This window comes from Aphelocoma coerulescens, chromosome 8 (genome assembly GCF_041296385.1).
Source record: "Aphelocoma coerulescens isolate FSJ_1873_10779 chromosome 8, UR_Acoe_1.0, whole genome shotgun sequence".
NCBI classification, from domain to species: Eukaryota; Metazoa; Chordata; class Aves; order Passeriformes; family Corvidae; genus Aphelocoma; species Aphelocoma coerulescens.
Genome location: NC_091022.1, coordinates 15668707 through 15689233, shown reverse-complemented (window position 1 = coordinate 15689233; position 20527 = coordinate 15668707). Strand labels below are relative to the sequence as shown.

Genomic DNA, 20527 nt, shown 5'->3' with positions numbered 1-20527 from the left:
AGCTAGCAGCATGCTAACTCTTTTTGCTGCATGAATGCTATCGAAGTACAGTAGCTATCCCACGACTTTACCCATAATGTGACAGAGTAGGAATAGTGTTTTTCTGTGGTTTAATCACAACAGATGACTAACAGTCCTTGGTTTATGTGCAAAGATAAAAATAAATCAAAACTGCAACAGTATCTAGACATTTATATACATTTTGCTTTACATAGGTCTCAGTGTAAGCCTGTATTTCAATTTACCTAACACAATAACATTTTACACAATAAGATTGCTTATAATAAGCATTATGAACAGAGTGATGAGTTGTTGCTGCAGAAGCAGAATTATTACTTGAAGTCTCAGAAAAATGCAGTTCTTTAATCTTAGTAATGGAAGAAAGTTAACTTTAGTGACAATACTACAAAATTAGTTAATATTGATCTTACTGCTATTGTAGGAAAACTATTTCTTCTTTCACTTTAAGTGATCGATGGAAACATTGACACAAAGTAATTCTATTTTGTATAAAACTATATATTGATACTGGAATTACCAGCAGGCAAATGGATGAAAGCAGAGTAGGGCTGGCCAATGACATGGAGTTCCATGCTTCTGATTTTAGAATCCAGCTGCTCTGCCTAGCTGAACTTCATGGATATATGCAGGATAAAATTTTATAAGTTCTATATATAACATGTAACAATATTATATATATTTTTGGATAATGGGAAAAAATAAGTATCATGGAAAAGACTTTAGATTTCAGGATTCCTCTCTCTGAAAAAAGTTGTTCATAGTATTAGATTCCAGGAATTCTTAATAGAGTATTATTTCTCTAGCTATTTCACATTTAATTAGGTTTTGCAGACCAAACCACTGTTCTTAGCAAATATTTCAGCTATTGCACTCTTACCCTATAAAGAGCTGTGTTTATAAGAATGGCTGCAGAAATTCTGAGTTAGAGCTACTCATCTGAGAGAGTGCTGATTCAATGTAAGTTTAATGAAGATGAATAAACTGTTTACTTAAGTCGTGCTGTCTCATACTCTGTAACACCACCAGTGACTGCTGGTTCCAAGTTGATTTTCTTGTTGATTTTCTTCTCATGACTAATTAAGGTGAAACATAAATTGATCAGGTAATTTATGAGAAGTCTCTGTAAAAAAAATGAAGGTAAACCAAAGGTAGTATAAAGAGTGGGTCAGATAAATAACAGACATCCGTGGGCCATTATCTGACTCAACATGACTGGCCACATGCAGATTTTATAAAAGGGCCATTCAGACATCAGTGTTTGGAGAGCAGATTGATGATTCTTTGACAAGGGAGCCTATTGGCACTAAGCAAATAGCTAGTCACCTTTCCTCCTGCTCTTAACAGGCTGAGCGAAGCAGGGTGTTCAGTATTCCCTTTTCAAGCAATAAAGATGCCATATCTTTAAGTCTTTTTAACATGCATTGCAGTGGAACTTTGGATACTGTCAAGTTGTACAAAATTTATGCAGAAGCACATTATTTTCCAGGAAGATCCTTTCCCTGGAATTCCTGCCTAAAATAATGACTATTCTCAGGTATAGTAATTGCAGTAATAGGCCACACTGTGCAGTGAATACAATGAAATCTACAAATGGACTACTAACTTGAGTAGATTCTGTGCTGGCTGCCTGTGCTGTTGTTGGGAGCGTTACATTTGAATAAACTAGATGGTCTAATGCCTTCTCTGTATAAAACCGTTGTTATTTTTAGGAAGAAAAAGCAGAATAATATATGCTGCTGCCCAAGACTCACTAGATATTAGCAGACTTTGTTTTAAAAAGACAGCTGATGAATACAGAGAGAATTGTACATGCTGTTAAACCTCCATACAATAAACATCTAGACACAATAAATCCATGAAATTAGGGTGACATTTCCGCTAGAGGAACCAGTGAAAAGCAGTGCTTGGAAAATCCAAAACTGAAAGCAACAACAAAATTGCACTCAAGCCTCTTAGCAGAGCCTGTTGGAAAGCAATGCCCTCTACCTGGGTTTGCCACCTGGAGCTCGTAGCTCGGAGCAAAGCACAGGCTGCCAGGACTGCTCGAGAGTGACATCCAGTGGGAAATGCACGGGGCAGCCGCTCCTACTGCAGTCGGGGCACTTTGAAAGGCCGACAGTCCAAGCTGTCTCTTTGGATTCAACACGATTATTTTTCGCTGGCAAACACTCAGTAGCCAATTCCATTAATGTAAATTGTCCTTACAAGCATCTTGTGCTGGCAGAAAAGACTTCCCTCTAGTCCTGGTAATGATTATACTGCTTATCTTAGTGTTGATAAAAACCACAATACTGTGGTCTCCACCCAGCTAATGAAAACATCTCATTGTTTTCATTCAGAACTAGACCCGACTCTGTAGGTCGCAGATGTTTCTCCAGATTCCATGTGGTCCAACTTGATTCCTTTTGCAACCCCGCCTGATTTGGGTTTATCCTAAGTTACTCCTTTCTCTTTGCTTCTCTCAAGAATGTCTTCCATCCTTCCTCCTATTTACACTATTTACAGAACAAGCCATCTTTCCCCAACCTTACAAATCCACAGCTTACACTTTTCAATTCCTCTAAAATTCAAGCAATTCCTTTCCCTGGCTTTTTGAGAGGATGCTGTGAAGAGCAATATTACTTGTCTGTTCTCTCTATTGAGACACACAGGTGTCTGCCCTTTGGACCAGAGAGGGACATAAACAGTCCTGAAACACAGACATAGTTCCAGCTCAAGCTCTTTCATATTATGCTACCCATGCCATTTACCAGTCAGAACCCTGAGTACATTGAAATTCTGATTTCCCACAAAGGTACAGCTGTAGTCTCGTCTGGCTGGGTAGGTAATGTACCGTGTGATCCTGAAACATTGATCCTCTTGATCTGTTCTAAAACCTTGAAATGAGTCACCTCTAAAGCTTATTATCAAGTTCAACTCAGCAAACACTTTCCTAGGGTTAGGCTGTGCTCCAGCTTGTGTACTGACGGGAATGAAAGGGCTCTTCATGCAGATCTCTGCATCCTTGTGTGGAAAGTGGAACAAATTAACCTTGTGGTATTATACTCTTTCCTTGAATGATTCATATATTTGGTAAATCACAGGAGGGATAGTGGCTTGCAGCAGTAATCTAAAACTATAGAGACAGTAAGATGTGCACACTCCATTTTTCTAGACCCCTGGCTAAGCTACTCAATGATCATTATCTTGAAATAAAAATAGAGCTTCTCAATGCATTGGAGATATCCAGAAGAATTCGGTTAATTAATTTTGTTATTAATTTGTTAAATTCAAGTGAGAAGGCTGAGAAGTAGGCATCTCAAAAATCATCAAATTACTAGGAAAAAAACATTGCTTATTTTATCTTTTGTGCGTTTTCATCATTATATGTATAAAAGAGCATTTAAAGAGTCCAGCTGTAAATGTATGATGAGGTGGGGTTTTCTAGATGTGCAAACAGAAAAGCTGACATGGAGCATCATAAAGAAACTAACTCAAGTCATCAGAAGGATTGGATTCTTTAGATACACAGGACAGACATCAGCCAGTGGATCCAGTGGAGCAGTGACCATACTAGCAGGCTGATCAGAAACCTGGCACTGTGCTTCAGGTTGTCAGCCAGGCCCAAGTCTGTCAGAGCACTCTCAGGTCAACACTGAGGATATTTGCTGACAGCAGAGGAAAGGTGATACACTGCTTGTGAAAGAGAGTGGTAGCAGACCCAGATCTTTTTATCATTCCCCACAGTCTTAATCTTTTATGTACCTTCAGGACTTGTGCTATGGCTTGTTTATGCCCATACAGCTTTCACAATCTGCCCTCTTCTTCCTTGGTCAGTTTTATGCCTCCCTATACCAGTTCTAGCCTCCCTTAGATCTCAAGTTCCTACTTTTTTCAATCTTCACCTCCCTTTTCAGCCATTTCCTCCTGTCTTTCAGTCTCATTCACATCCAGCCCCATCCTTCCCTCGAATCCTGCATGCTCTCCCTTGCATGCCAGTCCTCCGTCCACCTCCTCTCTCTGGCTGCCATTCCCCTACTGTCCTAGACTTACATTTTCCTTGTTTCTAATGTCTTTGCTGAGCCAGTCCTGGCTTTCAGTCTGTTACTGTAGCTCAACAGAGGCATAAGTGAGATGAGGTCATAAACACCAGGTCTTAGAACGCAAACCTGACTAGCAGCTTGAACACAATAGGAGGCATTATGTTCAGTTTCTGGGTGTTACAGTTCAGGATATTCCAAGAAGCATAGCTACATACAGAGAACAGAGCCTGCCTGCTAAGCTATTGTATGTAAGCAAGACCATTTGAGAGCGATGGAAATTATGCTCAGCTGCACCTTCTCTAATTAGGCAGAAAATGTTTGCTTTTGAGTTGAGTTTCTCAGTTGCTGTGTCCTGTTATTAAAGTAATTGGTGTCTGTTCCTTGTCCTACCCAGAAGGGGATACAGATAGGGATAGTCATCTCACTTAACCAGTCTAGCAAGGAACTGTCATGTTTTCATTTAGCATCTTCCTCTCCCAATCCACATTCCTACTCCAGTTTTAACCAAGTAGGTTTCTTGGTAAGAAAGTTGAGCCCTAAGTGCAGACAGCATCAGGATTCATTCTCAGTGAATAAACACTACACTCATAAGAAATAAGAACTTTTTAATTAAAGCTTGGAGTCAGGAAGCTTAATTTCACATTTGATTTTTTCTGTATATTCTGTGTGACTTCATGAAAAACAAAGTCGAAAAATGCCCATGAAGTTACACTGCTGCTCATCTCTCTTGCTGATGCTGATAAACATGTTTGAAGATGGTTAATATGAAAAATATCCTTTAAAAACTACTAGTCTTGGAAGCGTAAGTGTTAATCTCCCTTTTTGTGGTTCCCCCACTGCAACACACCAAGCAGGTTGAATGGTTAACGTCTTAAAACACAAATAAATCACTGTGAGTTCCCGAGTACTCCAAGATTGTAAATATTTTCTTTTCCTTTACAAGAAACATTACTTACTTGAAAGATCAGCGAAGATTTATATGTGAATGTGGAGCCTCATCATACTAATCTCCCATGGAAGTGGCTGTAGCTGGATACAAGATTGAAATGAAGATATTTGCATTATAAAGTTGGCATCTTGTGCATGTAGACCAGGGGACTGAGACCAAAGGCTCCAATATGGGCTTCTCACCAGAGAGAGAGCACAAGCCAATGAACACCTCTCTGCCCAAGTCATTAGTGCTCACATAAAAGGAAAAGTTCTCTAATAATACTCTTTTCCCAGAATTCATTTTCATCTCATTTCTATTTCAACACTACAAAATGTCACTTCTAAATTTCCCTGCTCCTCACCGAATGGTCGAATGACTCAGCTGCAGAACCAGGCTCTATCCTCTCAAAGCGGTAAGACAGAAAATTCAAACTCGACCTTTTGGGCAATTTTGGGCAGGATTGGACAAATAACAAGCAAGAGGTTTTGGTATTACACTTTGGATGTGGATGTTTAAATCCTTTGGTCCGATCTCAGCCTTGCTTCCTGGTATTTTCTTCAGCTGTAGCATGTGGATCCTCGTTTGTGAATACTGGCTCACCATGGTGTGAGGCTCTGTGCATTCATCCCAAATGCTGAGCTGGAGCTCGAAACTGGGAACCGAGCCCCACCTAGTGACACATGATAAAAGTACTCAGCTGCTACTAAGTAGAATAAATGTTCAATTTGATCATGTTTGAAATTCAGGAAAAAAAAGTACTACAGTTAAAACATTTCATTTAAATTTCTTTTTAAAAAATCCTATTCTAATCTTGAGTTGTTTTCTAGTATTTCTAAGATAATTTCTGCTAGACTTGCTGAAGAAATAAAATAATTATGATTGATACTTCTCAGTACAAGCAGGCCTCTACTGCTGATTTCAGTGTTCTTACATGAACTTTGGTTACTTGGATTCTGGAGTTTATTAAAAAACATTTGTTCCACTTGCTGTTTTCCTCTGTTCACAGTAAGAATGTAACACAAATCTTAAGGAGGATCATTCAAAAAGTGCCAGATCAACAGCAAAATATTAGCATGTGGTGACAGCAAGTCATCAGATTCTAATATAGGCCTTCATCACTGGTATTGTTGTTCAAGATGATTTTTCTTAATCAGATAATGATTCTGTCTCAGAAAACTCTTTGTGTCTAGGTTAAAGGTTATTAATAATTAAAAATAAAATAATAATTAATAATAAAAAAATTAACTTCTCTTATAAAAAAAAAGGGTTATGTTTCATGTGAAACTTCACATTTGTATTTCAAGGCAAAATGGCTTTTTCCACATATTTTTAAAGCACAATAGCACAAAGTGAAGGAAAAGCTATTTTCTCTGTTTTGGTTTTATAAGCACAAAACTACCCTTTCAGTTTTAGAATTTTATTCTAATTTTCACCCAGATTGTTAATTTTGGAGATATTGTATAACTTAAACTTTTGGAAAAATGTCGTTATTTCCAGTCAGCTTAGAAGGACTCTGAAATGCTCTAGGGCAGAGATGAATTCCTTTTTTTTTAAATCTGTTTCTGATATTACCTATTTACCTACGTTTGTCACCAAGGCTTCATGCTGCACTTTCTCCAGAGAACCAGAATATGTTGGGTTTGTTTTGCTTTTCTTCCCTAGACAAGGCTGGCCTAGTGCTGTGTCTCCTATACAAGATGGACCGATTCTTAAACAGTTTTGCAAAACAGCTTTCATTTAATTCAATTTTATCGCAGTTGCAGATCTTGTGGTTCTTAAAGAGGACATTTATTTGTTCCACTGACTGTCAGGAAGAGAACAAAAACATACTTTTAATATCCTTTCAATTTGTAATTTTCTCTAAATTATTGAGCTGAATTTAGTGAACATAAAATTAAAAAGGCAACAGGGACAGCACAGAGAAAACATGTTATTAAAAGTGGCTGATAATTCCTGCATTCCTTGGTCATCTGAGTTACAAGGATTGACATAATTCAGCGTTATTCCTCTTACTGCAAGCTATTCCTGCATGCAAAATTCCTATGAACCTAGACGAGAGGTATGTATCGCCTAAAACAGCACATCAGCGTGATGTATCTGTACAAACAACAACCAAAGAGAAGCTGAAAAGGATCTATGACTGACTGTGTATTGATAATGCAGCCAGAACAGCCAGACGGGTATCAGCATCAAAGGGCTTTACAGGTAGGAACAGCCCCCATTTTGTGCTGGCAGTAACAAACCTTCAGTTACTCCCACATATAAGCTCATGAAGGGTGAAACATAAAATGCCACCCTGGCCGGGGGCCCTGTATAAACCTGAGGCTGTGGAGGAGCTGCCGGCGGCCCCCGAGAGCGCGGGGCGATGGCCGGCCCCGAGCGCTGCGTGCCCCGAGCGCTGCGTGCCCCGAGCGCCTCTCCCGGGAGCCGGGCTGCGGGAGTGAAGCGCCCCGGGGCAGCAATGCCGCTGCCTCCCGCCGGCGCAGCTGCCCCGCCGCTCCGGGGCACAGCCCGGCCTCAGCGGCGGGCGGAGCTGCTGGCGGTGCCACCGCCCGGCCGGGGCGCTCCGCCCGGCCCGGCCCCGCGGCGCTGGAGCCGAGCCCCGGGCAGCGTCGCTCCGCCGAGGCGGCTGCGCCCCGGTCCCGCCCGCCGCCCGCGCGGAGCACGGCCCGGCCCGGCCCGGCGCGGCCATGGAGCGGAACCGGGAGCGGCGGCAGGTGAGCTCCGGGCCGGAGCGTGCCCGGGACACCGGCGGGGGCGGGCAGAGAGAGCGGGGCGTGCGGGGGAGCAGCGCACCTCGCTGCGGCAGAGAGCTGCCAGGTGTTCGGCATTGAGAGCGCCAGGTTACGCGCTTACTGAAATCTCCGCAGCTTGGAACTTGATTTAATTTTACAGGAAGTTCTGTTGTTTTCTTTTCTGTTGTTTTCTTTTCTGTTTAGGACTCTGGAGATAGTATTTCTGAACTACAGGAATGGAGACCAGTCGCTTACAGAAAGTGCACAGACACTCTCTGGCTGCTCCTCTTCTGTCTTTTCTGGGCTGGCTTGGTAAGCACGCTTGTTTGGTTGGTTTTTTTCCTGGAAGGAAAAATCAGATCCAATGTTAATGGGATTCTGCATAGTGTCACACTAAATCTAAACTGAAGTTGTCACGGGCACACGTCCCAGGATTGCCCAGGGACGTGTGTCTGTCGCACTTCCAAGTTCTGCCCGCGTGCTTCAGATACCATGTATACAGAGGGCTGGGTTATTTAGAATTCGCTTTTTTGTAAATCAGTCCTGGCTCGGACCGGGCTCTTTATTCTACTTATTCATTGTGGCTTTAATATCTTGCAACGTGTGTCCATCTGATGCTACTTTTAGTCACTATCTGTCCCGTGCTTACAACAGTGTGCAAGCTTTTGGGAACAGGCTTTGTCTTTCTGAAGTGTGGATGGGGTTTTTTATGATATGCCTGCGTCTACTCAGGATTCCCATAAATACACTTCTTAATTCCATGCATAGTAACTTTTTAAATGGAAGCTAATACAGAATATTACCTACATATTTTGAATACTGCATGAATGTATGGTGAACTTTTGTTTTTTACCTGCTGTCCAATGTTTAGTGCTTTGATCAGTGGAGGGAATGCCACAAATGAAACATGTCAAATGGTAAGGATTTAGGATTTTTGTTTGGTTTCTCTCACTGTTTTTATTGCTCAGTTTCTGTGAAATAGCGTTTTGCATACATGTATCAGTTTTCTTGTGTTTGATCTTATTTTTAAAACATTCAAGAAAATGTAGTAACTCTAATTTGTTCACATAGTGAAAAAAATTGAAATCACATTAATAGCTCTGTGGAAATGGATATCACAGCCATGTATAGATACACCCCTGTAGCTATTACTCTGTTACTTAACAATATTTATGGCTTGTATCCAGGATTCTGCACTTAAAAGAAAAAGAATCACCTACACAGTGGACCTGTAACACCCACCTTTAGAAAGAATGCCAGAATTTTTCTGAAAGCCTGTTTCATTTGAGTTACAATTCCAGCTCATTTCTTGCCTTCTGAGACCATTTTAATTATTAACAAATACTTGTTCTGTAAACAAACTGGATCTGGAAATATTTTGTTATTGTAGCAAATCACATCCACAAGTAGTATGTCAGCTTGAATTGAGGAGTCTCTACAAAGATGTCCATATTGAGACAGCATTAACATGCCATCATAATTTTTAAAAATTACTGAACTAGTTAAGACTGCAAAATAAGAGTCTACTATAAGCAAAAATGAGGACTAAAGAAGCACATATGTACACATTTGTGTATTGAGACGTGTTTTTGCCCAGATCCAATCTTTAGTCACAAGCATTAAAAGTAGAAAAACAAATAAAGGCTCTAAAGCTTAAGTAAGAAAGCAGTTGTGCTGGATCTGACATGTGCAATCTGTCTCGAGCACAGCCAGTATTCAGCCATATCCATTCAAAGTAGTAGTGGTTAATGTGGGACTGAGAAATTTTGCTGCTGCCAGCAGCTGGCGCATAGCCACTGAGCCTAGTGATTGTCCTTGGTGGATGTGAAATGGGACTTGCACCTCATGGGAAAGAGGAGAAGATTGGGTCACTGAGTTCTTCAATAGCTGGAGTGCTGTGGAGACCAGCCTTTGGGTAAAATAGTACTCAGGAGTTCACCAGTTTCAGAGAAGAATTGCTGCTTCTTGGCACTTGCAAAGGTACTTTCCAAGGGTTATTTTGGCTCTCACGAGGTACAGGAGGATTTAAGCTGCATTCCTAGACAAGGTGTTTTATTTTGACTAAGGATTGCTGCTGCTTGGCCAGCAGAGGTACTTAGCAGCCTCTGGGGTTTACAGGAAGATGATCTACTGGAACTTTGATCTGACAGCAGAACAACTAAAAGGTCAGGGCAGTGCACAGTGTAGCTTTCTCCAGGTTTTTCACATGTGTTAAGGAGTGCTCCTTCTGAAATTTCAGGTAATCTTCATGTTAATTATACTTGGTGTTTAAAAATACCTTTCATTAAATTCACTAGCAGCTTCAAAGACCCATTATGGCAGCAGATATATTGCCCAAGTGTGTCTTGAAGGTCACCCTGTAAAATCGGATGCAGTGAGCACATGAAAAATCACCATTTGAGTGATCTTGCCTAGTGACACACATGAACTTCACTAGGGACAGTGTTTAGCATCTTACTAATGCTTTTATTTTAATCAGGACCTCTATCTTTCTTCTCCTGTGTTATTCTGCTTATTTTTTATACTTTCAACAATAGGTGAAGGAAAGCTCTAAGGAAGCAATAGGGCTAAACTTGTCCATATGACTTGCTCTGGCCTTGTGCAGACGGGTAAATTTTAGATTTAACTGTTTGCAACTGCAAGACAAAAACGTATGACTTAAAAGGAATATTTATTAAATGGGAAGAAAAAGCGATTGTAGCAGGCTTTCACATTAAAAAAATATTTTAACAGATGTTTATAAGTGGCTATGCTGTGGTGGCTGGTGCTGCAGAAAGACTTGTGCTTGGATATGACAGCTTTGGGAACATATGTGGTCGGAAGAACACTCCTGTAAAAGGAGCAAATCTTTCTGGATTGGACATGACTAATAAAAAGTAAGTACATCAGATAATGCCTAAATAAATCAAATGTTTGAGAAGTTAGTAAAATGCATATCTTCTAGTTGTCAGTCATATACATCTGTGTATCTATACATCGTTGTATTGAAAGGCAAAAAAGGTGGGAATAGTGCAAAAGAGGAGTGAAATTAAAAAGTTAAAACAGAATTTGAAAATGTGCTGCATTGTTACACTTTATGCAACTGCCTTCTTAAAGAGGGTCTTAAGTGGGACTTCAACCAAACAGGCAGTCATTCTATATAGCAAATCTTTGTACTTAAGGAAGTTGCAGGCTGCAGTTCCCAGTCATTCCACTGACTCCTTCTGAAAAAGTTTCATTTGCTTTGTAGCACTTTAAAAAGATGGAAAGAAGGTTCAGAATTAAAACTTATAGCAAACCAAGAAAGCTTGTTTTTGAGAAGAGGATCTTTTTTTCTTTCTAGGTACGTGTTCTTTTTGAATTCATGCAGCCTGGAAATGCAAAGCCTCAGAGTCAGTTCACTTTCCTTGTGCGTGTCAAGTTGTCCACAAGAGCAACTCAACTCCTTGGAAGATCTCCAGAGTTTTGCAAGGAATAATGGTGTGCCACAGGGAATATGGGTATCCTAGTGTATCTGTAGAACAGTTGAGCAGCTTCCACTTTGTTTTTTACGTTTCTTACACTAGGGAGTCATACCTTACCATTAATCTCCTGAACAGTTCATGGTAACAGAAAATAAAATGTCTTGTTTCTGTTTAGTTTCAAAGCCATAGTTTCTAGCTCTCTTATGCTAATTACAAAGTTGTTGATCAATTCCTGCACAGTGCTGAGGTTATGTAGCAGAAAACTGACTTCTGAGAATGAACTAGTGAAGTTTGGCAGGGGTGCCAGTAGGTGACCAGAGTTCATATGCTGTTTGAGGAACTTGTCCAATTGGTTCCTTTAAATTTAATTAAAATTATGGTGGAATTACTAATTCCAGGAAGACACAAGTGTTTTTATCCCTCTAGACATCAGATCCCAATGTTTGGTATTCCATTTTGTTGTAGTTTTGCTATTCCATTTTTGTTGCACCTAAGTACCACACAGCCTCTCACTTCCCAGCAAAACCAGGACACACCTAGAAATTTTATTTGATTCTGGTGTTCAAGATGAAAATGCTGTCAGAAGTAGCTGTTGTGTGAAAGAGACTCCAGTTTATTCATGTCCAACATGTAAATAAAATAATCTGTAGCCTAAGACTTATTTCATGGAGTTTGTAGAAACTTCAGACCATATGAATGTTAAAGGCCATTTTTGTTAGAGGTCAGTATCCCATTCTTTTTTGTTTTGATGTTTTGATTGGCAGGGATTGCTATTTAAATGGACAATATTTGTTTCAATTTTATTTTGGGGTAGTTTGACATCATTTGGTGTGTACAGAAAGGTGTAAAAACCTGTGGTATTATACAAGTATTTTCAGTCTAACTAAACATAATTGTATCAAATTCCAGCTGCAACTGCTTACATGTTTATGTCAAGGGAGAGAGAAGTCTTGCATTTTGAATGGCTTGGATGTATCCAGACTTTCTTTCCCAGAAGCACTGTATAATGGAGCAGAGTATTATTAGCAGAGTACCTGGTAATATTTCACCAACATCCCAGCACAAGTTAGGTTTCTGCATACATGTATATTCTATTCTAACTCATGAGGGCCTGACTCTATTGTGGCTTCCCCCGTTTTAGATTTTTCTCTTATCCTAATGAGCAAAGATTAATAGCCAAGCATGGCACTGTGGAACAGTGTGCCTGCCTGGAAGATAAGTGTAGTTAAATCTAGAAGGCAAAGGGTTCTTCAGAGGTTGCCTTAGATTTACTCAACTACCTAATTTGTTACTTACATTCCCACTGGAATATCAGGGATGAGAATGGCCTGCTAAGGGATCAAACCAGAAGTGCAAACAAAACTTAGTTCTTAATGATTTTCTCTCAAATTTTTACTAATCTTCAGTTACTTTTTTCTTTTTTTACCTTTTTTAGGTTCTTTTCTTTGCATTTACAACCTGAATGTTTCCAATTACACACTAAATCCAAAGGCAGCTCAGCTCTGTCCCACACTGCCAGTTCCACCAAGGTAGGAATTACTGGGTATTTTATAATATCCCTGAGTCCGAACAGCTTCTTATGGATTGTTACTTCCTCACATTTTGTGTTTGGCTTGATAGTTCACAGTCAGGATGGGTTTGTTTTGTTTATTTATTTTTGTCCACGTATCCTTAAGAGTTCTTTTTTGTGACTGTGAACATGCCAGTGTCCTGTCCCACAGAATAAACAAGGACTGCATTCCCTTCATTCCTTTATCCTTTAGAGAGTTTTCCCTCTCCAAATTAGGAAAAAAGCACTCCGTATGAGGAACAACTTACCTCCTGCACAGACTTTTTCTCTCTCCCTCAATGCCAAGGATGTTATCTCGGGCTTTGCTTCTTACCCTGAGCCCAGAAATTTCCATCAGAATAACTTTATAGCCAGCTGGTTTGAAGCACGGATCTGTGGATGTTGCTGTCTTTATAATCTGGCATTTGTGAGTCAAAATTCTTAAACCCATGATTTTAAGTGCCACTGTGTCATGAAAATTCAGCAGAGAATTGGAATCTGTTTGCAGGGCTAAGTCATCTAGTCTGAACAGGAGAAAATGGAAGAGCAAGGTGAACAGAAGAGAGTAGGAGACACATAAAAACGTTTCATGCAGTGGATCAAAGGACAGCATGTAAATTGATGAAAAACTATGGCGTTTCACTTATTTCCTCAACTTTCTAGGCTTTTTTCTGGTTATCAAGAAACTTAGCAAAGTTATTCATCTTGCACAGTAATATTTCATAGTAGAAGCCAAGCTAGTTAGAGGAATTTTTAACTGTTGATGACAAAACCTCTCCTTTTCAGGTAAGAATATGCCTTTGACTGTTGTAGTGCAGCACTGCCAAAGTGGGACAATAAATATATGCAAGAAGCTTGGCTGGGAGTGCCAAATAATTTTGTATAAATGTTTGGTGCCATTAATTGTACCTTGCACACATTGTTTTGGTATGGCTTTTAGAATGCTTAAATATCATAAAAACATTGCAAACTGTTTGTGATCTAGAATTATCTACAACAGCGTAGGTTACAGCTATGTTAGCATGAACTTCTTTTTTACATAAACACATGGGAGCAAAGCAGATGGAGCCTGACTAGAATGGGAATAGGAGCTGTGTGCTGATGCTGATAGTAGTCAATGAGAGAGATGTTAAATGTTTTCCCCAGGCTGATCTTGAATGGATCTGTTCTGGTATAGCGAAACAGCCATGGCACCATTAGGAGTTTATTTTGAAGCTGATACATAAAACTACTCTTTATAACAGAATGCTCTCTGTGGAGAATGGCAGGATGGATCTCTGTGGATTTTAAACTGTTTGTCCAGTAATTAATATTTTTTACTGCTTTTGTTTTTAACCTTTCAGTAAATCCTTTCCATTATTTAATCGATGTGTTCCACAAAATCCTGAATGCTATTCCAAGTATGCATCTGTCTTAATAAGTATGGTTAATGAAATGGATGTTTTTCACCGAATTCTGAGTGGAATATTGGCAGGAAGAGATACTGTGATAGGACTGAGTGTCCTTGCACTAGGTAAGGTTATAAGTAAAAAGTGAGTAATGATATTCCATTAAAAGGTTAAAATGTTTCTTATAAGTCTATATGTTTATTTCAAAAGTGGATTTTTTTTCATATTTTCTGGGCATATTTTAATATTTTCTTTATTTTTAAGAAAGAGTGGTCAGGTTTTATCAGGAGGCATTTAATAGACTGGTGAAATGCAGATCTCTGAATTAGCAGATTCTGTGTTTCATTACATGGTTCTATACCTCATTTTAGGGGACTGTAAGAAATTGTTGATAAAAAAAATGACATCAGCATGAGCACTTGAACTTAAATCTTGTATAAAATGTTATTTAAAAAGCTAGTAATTCCTGTGGTGAAATATATCAGCTATAAGTTCCTTGTTATTTAAGTTACAGGTAACTGGGTGCTTTAAATATTAAGAAGGTTGCCAACTTTACTAAATGCTGTTGATTTTGAGACTACTGTTTAAAAATAAAAGCCAAAATTCTACAAGAACCTTAAATTTATATTTAAAATCAAAAGATTGTAACACTCAAACTTACTACATGTATTTTTCAGCCTTCTCTTTGATACTGGTTTTAGCCTTCAGATTCATTCAGCCTCTCCTCATCCATACTCTGATTGCACTGGTTGTTTTTGGTTTGTTGTGTAAGTATATTTACTGTTTCACTGAACTGAAGGATTAGCAGCTGAACAAACAGTTATCCTTTTTTTCATGGCCATCCTCAGTAACCTTCAGCTTACCATAGTAATTTCCAAACTGAGGCCTGCTTGCCTTTTGGTGCCAAGGTCTGGCTGTGCTGTTCCAGCTGCTGAGTGTTAGGATGAGGGTGATGTTTATTGTTTTTATAGATGCCTAGTAACAACATTTCTTTTGGCAGATGAATGCAGTTATAAAAATGCTACTGTTTCAAAGAATGTTTAGTGAACTCTTACACTGCCTGCTTTAGAAAGGGACAACCATAGGAATGTGTCTGGCTAAAGCTTGTCATTCTGTTAAATTTAGCTTTGTATCTCCACAATGAAATTACATGCCTGAGCCTTAGAATAACTGCAAGAAATCCAAACATTCTGCTGTGGTTTTACCTCACTCTGACTATTGGAACTTTCTCTGTGATCACTGATGCAGTGCCTCACTTTGCTAATTGGCAGTATTCCCGAGCCACGCGTGGGTTAGCGGGGAGGGCGGGAGACTGGGGAGGGAGGCCAGGCAGGCATCAGCCTGCCAGCAACAGCATGCACTGCCCACCCTCATGCTGCTCTGGTCTGCTCAGTCATCTCAGGTGTTCTCTGGTGGCTCCATTATGACTATAGGAATGATCCCAGCACTGAACTGGAAACAGAAAAGGAAAACGTAAAGTTCCTACTTGGATATGCCATCTTCTCAACAATAGTTACTGTAAGTAATGTTTTGCCCTAAGCAATGGCAGAGGCTGTAACTTGAACACGAGCTACAGTGGTTCTGCAACAGTAAAAATAATTCCTAATTCTATTCACATTGGAAAATGAGAATAAATTCTAAGATCTTCTTACATGGATTTAAATATAGTCATAAAATCATAGAATGGTTTGGGTTGGAAGGGACCCTAAGGATTCCTAAAAATCTAGTTCCAACTAGATTTTTAGGCCCCCATCAAAATGACAAAAATAACTTTATAACTTCATTGTGAAACTTGTTTGTCAGCCCCGCGACACTTCAAATCTGTGCAAACAGTGTTAATGTTGTTGGTGTAAAAATGCAAGAATTGTTTTCCATCCCCATTTTGTTCTGCATCAGCTCACTGGACAATCATGTTGAATAAACACCAGGGTTTTGGCTGAGTATGGACAGGAGATCTGTGGATTCATCCCGCCCTGTCAGTAGGAGAAAGGGGTGGCAGCTCTTCTAGACAATAAAAGGGGCAGTGAAACACAGGCAGCATTGTCTAGACCTCAGGTTCTGGGGTCAAATTCTGTTTTTCTCTCACTGACCTTGTTTTACAACAGAAAATCTGAGTGCAGCTTGCAACTTCTTAAGTGATTTTTTCACTCTGATGTTGCAGTGTTAAAGGAGCCATTGCTCAATTTGAGGGTACAGTCAATTTGTGTTTCATGAGACATTTGTCAAAGTGATTGTCCTGTTTTCTTAGAGATGAGTAAGATCTATATGGAATTTGCCAGATATGAACAGTCTGACAGTTTACAGTGACAAATATTAATGTGTCACAGATAATTTTTTTATATCCTCCATAAGTTATGACCTTTTTACATCTGCTGATGCTAAAGGGGTAAGAAAAAGTTTCTTTGAATGCATGTGTGTTCCAGTACAACTGACCGTTGTTTGCAGAACTGTGGGAACATCCACTGCTGCAGGTTATGCTTCTCTTCAGAGCTGGTAGCCTCTTTCTAGAGCAGGCAAAAAAACTAGTGAAGCAACTGCCACTGGTTGTATTTATTGTTCTATATATTCCAACCTCCCTTTTAACTGCTGTTCATTGTTCCTTGTCACGTACAAAGAACTGGGGTTATTGTGGGTTTTTTTACTCAGGGTTTTGTTATTGGAGGGTTGGTTTCTTACTTTGGGAAGAAAATAATTTATTTAAATAAGTTTTCATTTTATGTCTGCTTTGCTTCCATACATACATAGCTCTCAAACTAGTTTTGTTGTGGACTACAGGAAAGGACTGGTTCTCCTACCATTGTGAAAGTGAACAGTGGCAAGCTGACCTGAGTAGAAAGAAAGTTTAAAAGTTCATGACATGCAGGGTATGTGAAAGCAATGTGTAGTGTTTAATGTACATTTACATTTGCTGTAAAGCAAAAAAGACTATTTGCATTAGAAGAATTAAAGTTTTATGAAACCTATTTTGTTTAAAAATCCAGCAGCAATTCTTGCAGAAAATGAGATCTTAATCCACAGGCTCTTTGGGAACCTAGGGAGTGTCTCAGGTGGATTTTCCAATGTGTAGTAAGATTATCTAAATTGCTTTGCTGTGATGTCTTTGTGAAGTCTGTATCCTCTGATCCCACATTTGACAACTCTGATAATTTTCTTGAGGTAAAACCCCCAATAACTTGTCTTTTTATTTCCTGTAACAGGTTGTTCTGCTCTCCCTTATCTTTGTACTAAGAAAGAGGCTTCAGTTTGCTGTACAGCTCTTTCGAATTGTTGATAAAATCATTGGCAGAATTCCTTTCCTCCTGTTCCAACCACTCTGGACCTTTCTGATTCTCATTGTCTTCTGGGTATTTTGGGTTGCTGTATTACTTAGCTTAGGAACTGCAGGTAAGTAAATGATTTTCATGTTTTTGACTGAGTCCTATCCATTTCCTAAGTTCTCTTCTTACATGTGGGACCTCTTGGTGTATAAAATGTGGGCTAGCATTGTTACATGGCAGAGTTACTTGTTCCCTTTATTTTATTTCCCACTTGTTGGAGTCTTCTACGTTTCCCTTTTGCTTCCATATGTGGACTTGAGTTTTGTTCTTTCTCATTTATTTGTTAATAGATTGTGGTAGGTACAGTATATGTTTGGTGTACTTAAATGAAGAAAGCAACAGGAAGGAGGAGACAGCTTTTAGTGCAATTGTTACAAAATGAGAATGTTTGTCTCCTCTAACTAAACAATATTAAATTGTCACAGAGGCAGAACATTGCTTCGGAGCAGTAGTTCAGTGGCAATTGCTATCACTTGGACCAGTGCAACAGTGTTTGGATATCCAGTGGTTCATGCAGTTGTAGAGGAGGTGCTCTGTGTAAAGTCAAGCACTATGAAAGATCTGGCAGAACAGATTTTTAGTATGGAAATGGTATTACTGAAGGATATAACTGTAAGATCTGTCACAGATTGAACCAGGGTAATTTGGATGCTGTGCCTTGGCCCAGCACCATGCCATCCAAGAGAGAGAGAGGTTGTCCTTCCCTGGAACATCACCCAAAGAAGTGAAGCTAAATGCTGTGTAGCTCTGGGGATAACTCTTCATGTAGACATCAGCCTCTGTCCATGAAAAGTATTATGATTTAGGGGCTGGTATTTTTTTCACTTTCAATTTCTAGGGCCACTGTTAGGAGCTAATTGTTATCCTTTGGGTTGAAATGGATGTAGAATTGATGTGGACGGAGACCCTTGTTTATGGGTTTTCTCTTTTCTGAAACTTGGCAGTGATTTCTGTGTGGAAAACCAAATGCAGCCTTATTCTTCAAGTGCTTGTGTGTTACCATTTTACTTTGGATTTCTACCATCGCTTGAGACAGTGGCTGCAGTAACTCCTTAGTACAGACTTACAGTTTCCTGCTAGGCCAGGAAAGCCTCCAGCCTTTCCATAGCTGAGCCCATTTGGCAAAGCTGGCTGTATTCCCTACCTCCATGGATCAGGTACCTCACTCCTCTTACATCATAACTGCTTCCATCTCAGTTAATTATGGCTCTTTACAAGACCAAATTCACTTCTAACACAAGAAGCTGAGTCCATGCTGGCATTGCGAATCACACCCATTGCTTAGGCTAGATTGGGATCTGTTTCCCTCCAGCTTTCGTTGGCCAGTGATCCAGATTTGCAAGTCTCTGTTTCTGCTGCCTTTTTCTGAATAGCTCATGTCTGTCAGGAATGGCTCCTTGAAGCCGCTGATAACCTGCTTTTCCTGCAAAAGGGTCAGACCTAGCATGGCCAAATGACTCACCTGCAGTCTCTTTGTGAATGGTTCCTCCTCAATAAATAGTCAAGCTGATGCCCTTTGCTTTAGATGTCATGGATATTCCTTCTCCACACTCCTTTGAGTTAGATTTTCCCAATACAGAAGCAGCATTGTGTGCTGGACACAGCTCTATATTGTTGTTGTTAGCTTTTCTGCAAAATCTTTATACCATCTATGTATGGATCAGACAGGCAGCAGTAATTCTGAAACTGGCCTTGTGGGATACCTTATCACTGCTTCAGACCAGACTTTATAGAAAGGAGCAACTTCTGAGCTATCAACCAGCTGTTCATTTCATGCACCTGCTTGGATCAGATACAATTTAAGACAAACATTAACTGTAGTAGATTTAGTAACAGGACAACAAAATTAATTATAACACACAGATTTTCTAAATGTATAATTAACAAGAACTATGAGAGGAAATATTACATCCTTGATGTTAAATCCAGCTGACTTAATATGCACACATAAGGATGTAAAGCTTGCCTTTGTTATATCTAAGTTTAGAAAATGCCAGCTGAGTCTGTTGTATTGAAGTGCTTTTGGAAATGCAGCGGTCATTTAAAGAGTTGAAATATTTTATCTCACGTGACAGAAGAAGCTTGATTTTAAGGGCAGGATGGGAAATTATTTGGGTATTTTCTGGATGCTTTTACAGACTTTGCAGGAAAATAGTGACTTGCACATTATATCCAAAAGCAAATTCCACATATATTCACAGGGGAGTAAAACCCAATGAAAACTGCTTTTGAGAGGCTTTTTATACTTTTTCCATGTTGTGCCATTCTCCTTCATTGGTTGTGTTCTCTGTTTCCTGCTAGGCATTTTCATTCAACTTTTTTTCTTTTTCCTCTGCCTTCTTGGAGAGTAGGATTCAGTTTATGACCTGCTGTTACATTCATAGTGCAGCACACAACTCCTGACTCAAAGGTATTTTAGGTTTTCTCTTCTCCCTAGCTGATGTTTCCAGCAAGTGATGCAAACAATACAGTACAGAGGGCAGCATAAGCTTGCTGCACAGCACAGTGATGATAAAGTTTCAGTTTTAAAAGAATTGACTTTTCTCAGATTTTGCATAAGAAGGGAAGGTTATTTCCAATAAATTGTTTATATGAGCAACCTAGTAAAACATAGGTTTTGATGGAGGTATTGTGGCAGGATATTTTTAGTGTAGATGTCAGTCCTTATAAGCTCTTCCTGTCAGAAGCATGTTCATGTTTAGAAGAGTATGTGCATTTGATAAATAACCCAAATCACTTTCTCAGTTAAAACTGAGGTCTGAATGCAGATGGAAGATGCCGCTCTGTATCCGCTTATGCCCCTGGGTGAGTTCGGCTCTGTGTGTGTCCCGGCTGTGTCGATGGCGGCAGTTTCTGCCGAGCTGTCGGACCCTCGCTGTCCCCCGCCGTCCCCCGCCGTCCCCCGCCGTCCCCCGCCGTCCCCCGCCGTCCCCCGCCGTCCCCCGCCGTCCCCCGCCGTCCCCCGCCGACCCTCGCCGTCCCCCGCCGTCCCCCGCCGTCCCCCGCCGTCCCCCGCCGACCCTCGCCGTCCCCCGCCGTCCCCCGCCGACCCTCGCCGTCCCCCGCCGACCCTCGCCGTCCCCCGCCGACCCTCGCCGTCCCCCGCCGACCCTCGCCGTCC

The 20527-nt window shown here is 40.2% G+C and overlaps 1 protein-coding gene across 2 annotated transcripts in view; it reads left to right on the top strand.

Annotated features, from left to right (window-relative positions):
- Positions 1-7566: 7566 nt before the first annotated feature.
- SLC44A3 (solute carrier family 44 member 3) overlaps positions 7567-20527 on the top strand; it is a 40236-nt gene continuing 27275 nt past the window's right edge. The window contains exons 1-9 of one of the 2 annotated variants that reach the window (XM_069022693.1): positions 7567-7691; positions 7914-8021; positions 10443-10585; positions 11032-11168; positions 12588-12681; positions 14045-14214; positions 14767-14856; positions 15483-15607; positions 17287-17473. In XM_069022693.1, coding sequence (XP_068878794.1) covers positions 7665-7691; positions 7914-8021; positions 10443-10585; positions 11032-11168; positions 12588-12681; positions 14045-14214; positions 14767-14856; positions 15483-15607; positions 17287-17473 — 1081 coding nt within the window. In that variant the 5' untranslated portion in view covers positions 7567-7664. Of the gene's footprint in view, positions 7692-7913; positions 8022-8580; positions 8627-10442; positions 10586-11031; positions 11169-12587; positions 12682-14044; positions 14215-14766; positions 14857-15482; positions 15608-17286; positions 17474-20527 lie in introns of those variants that run through there. The other variant, XM_069022694.1, reaches the window with a different exon arrangement.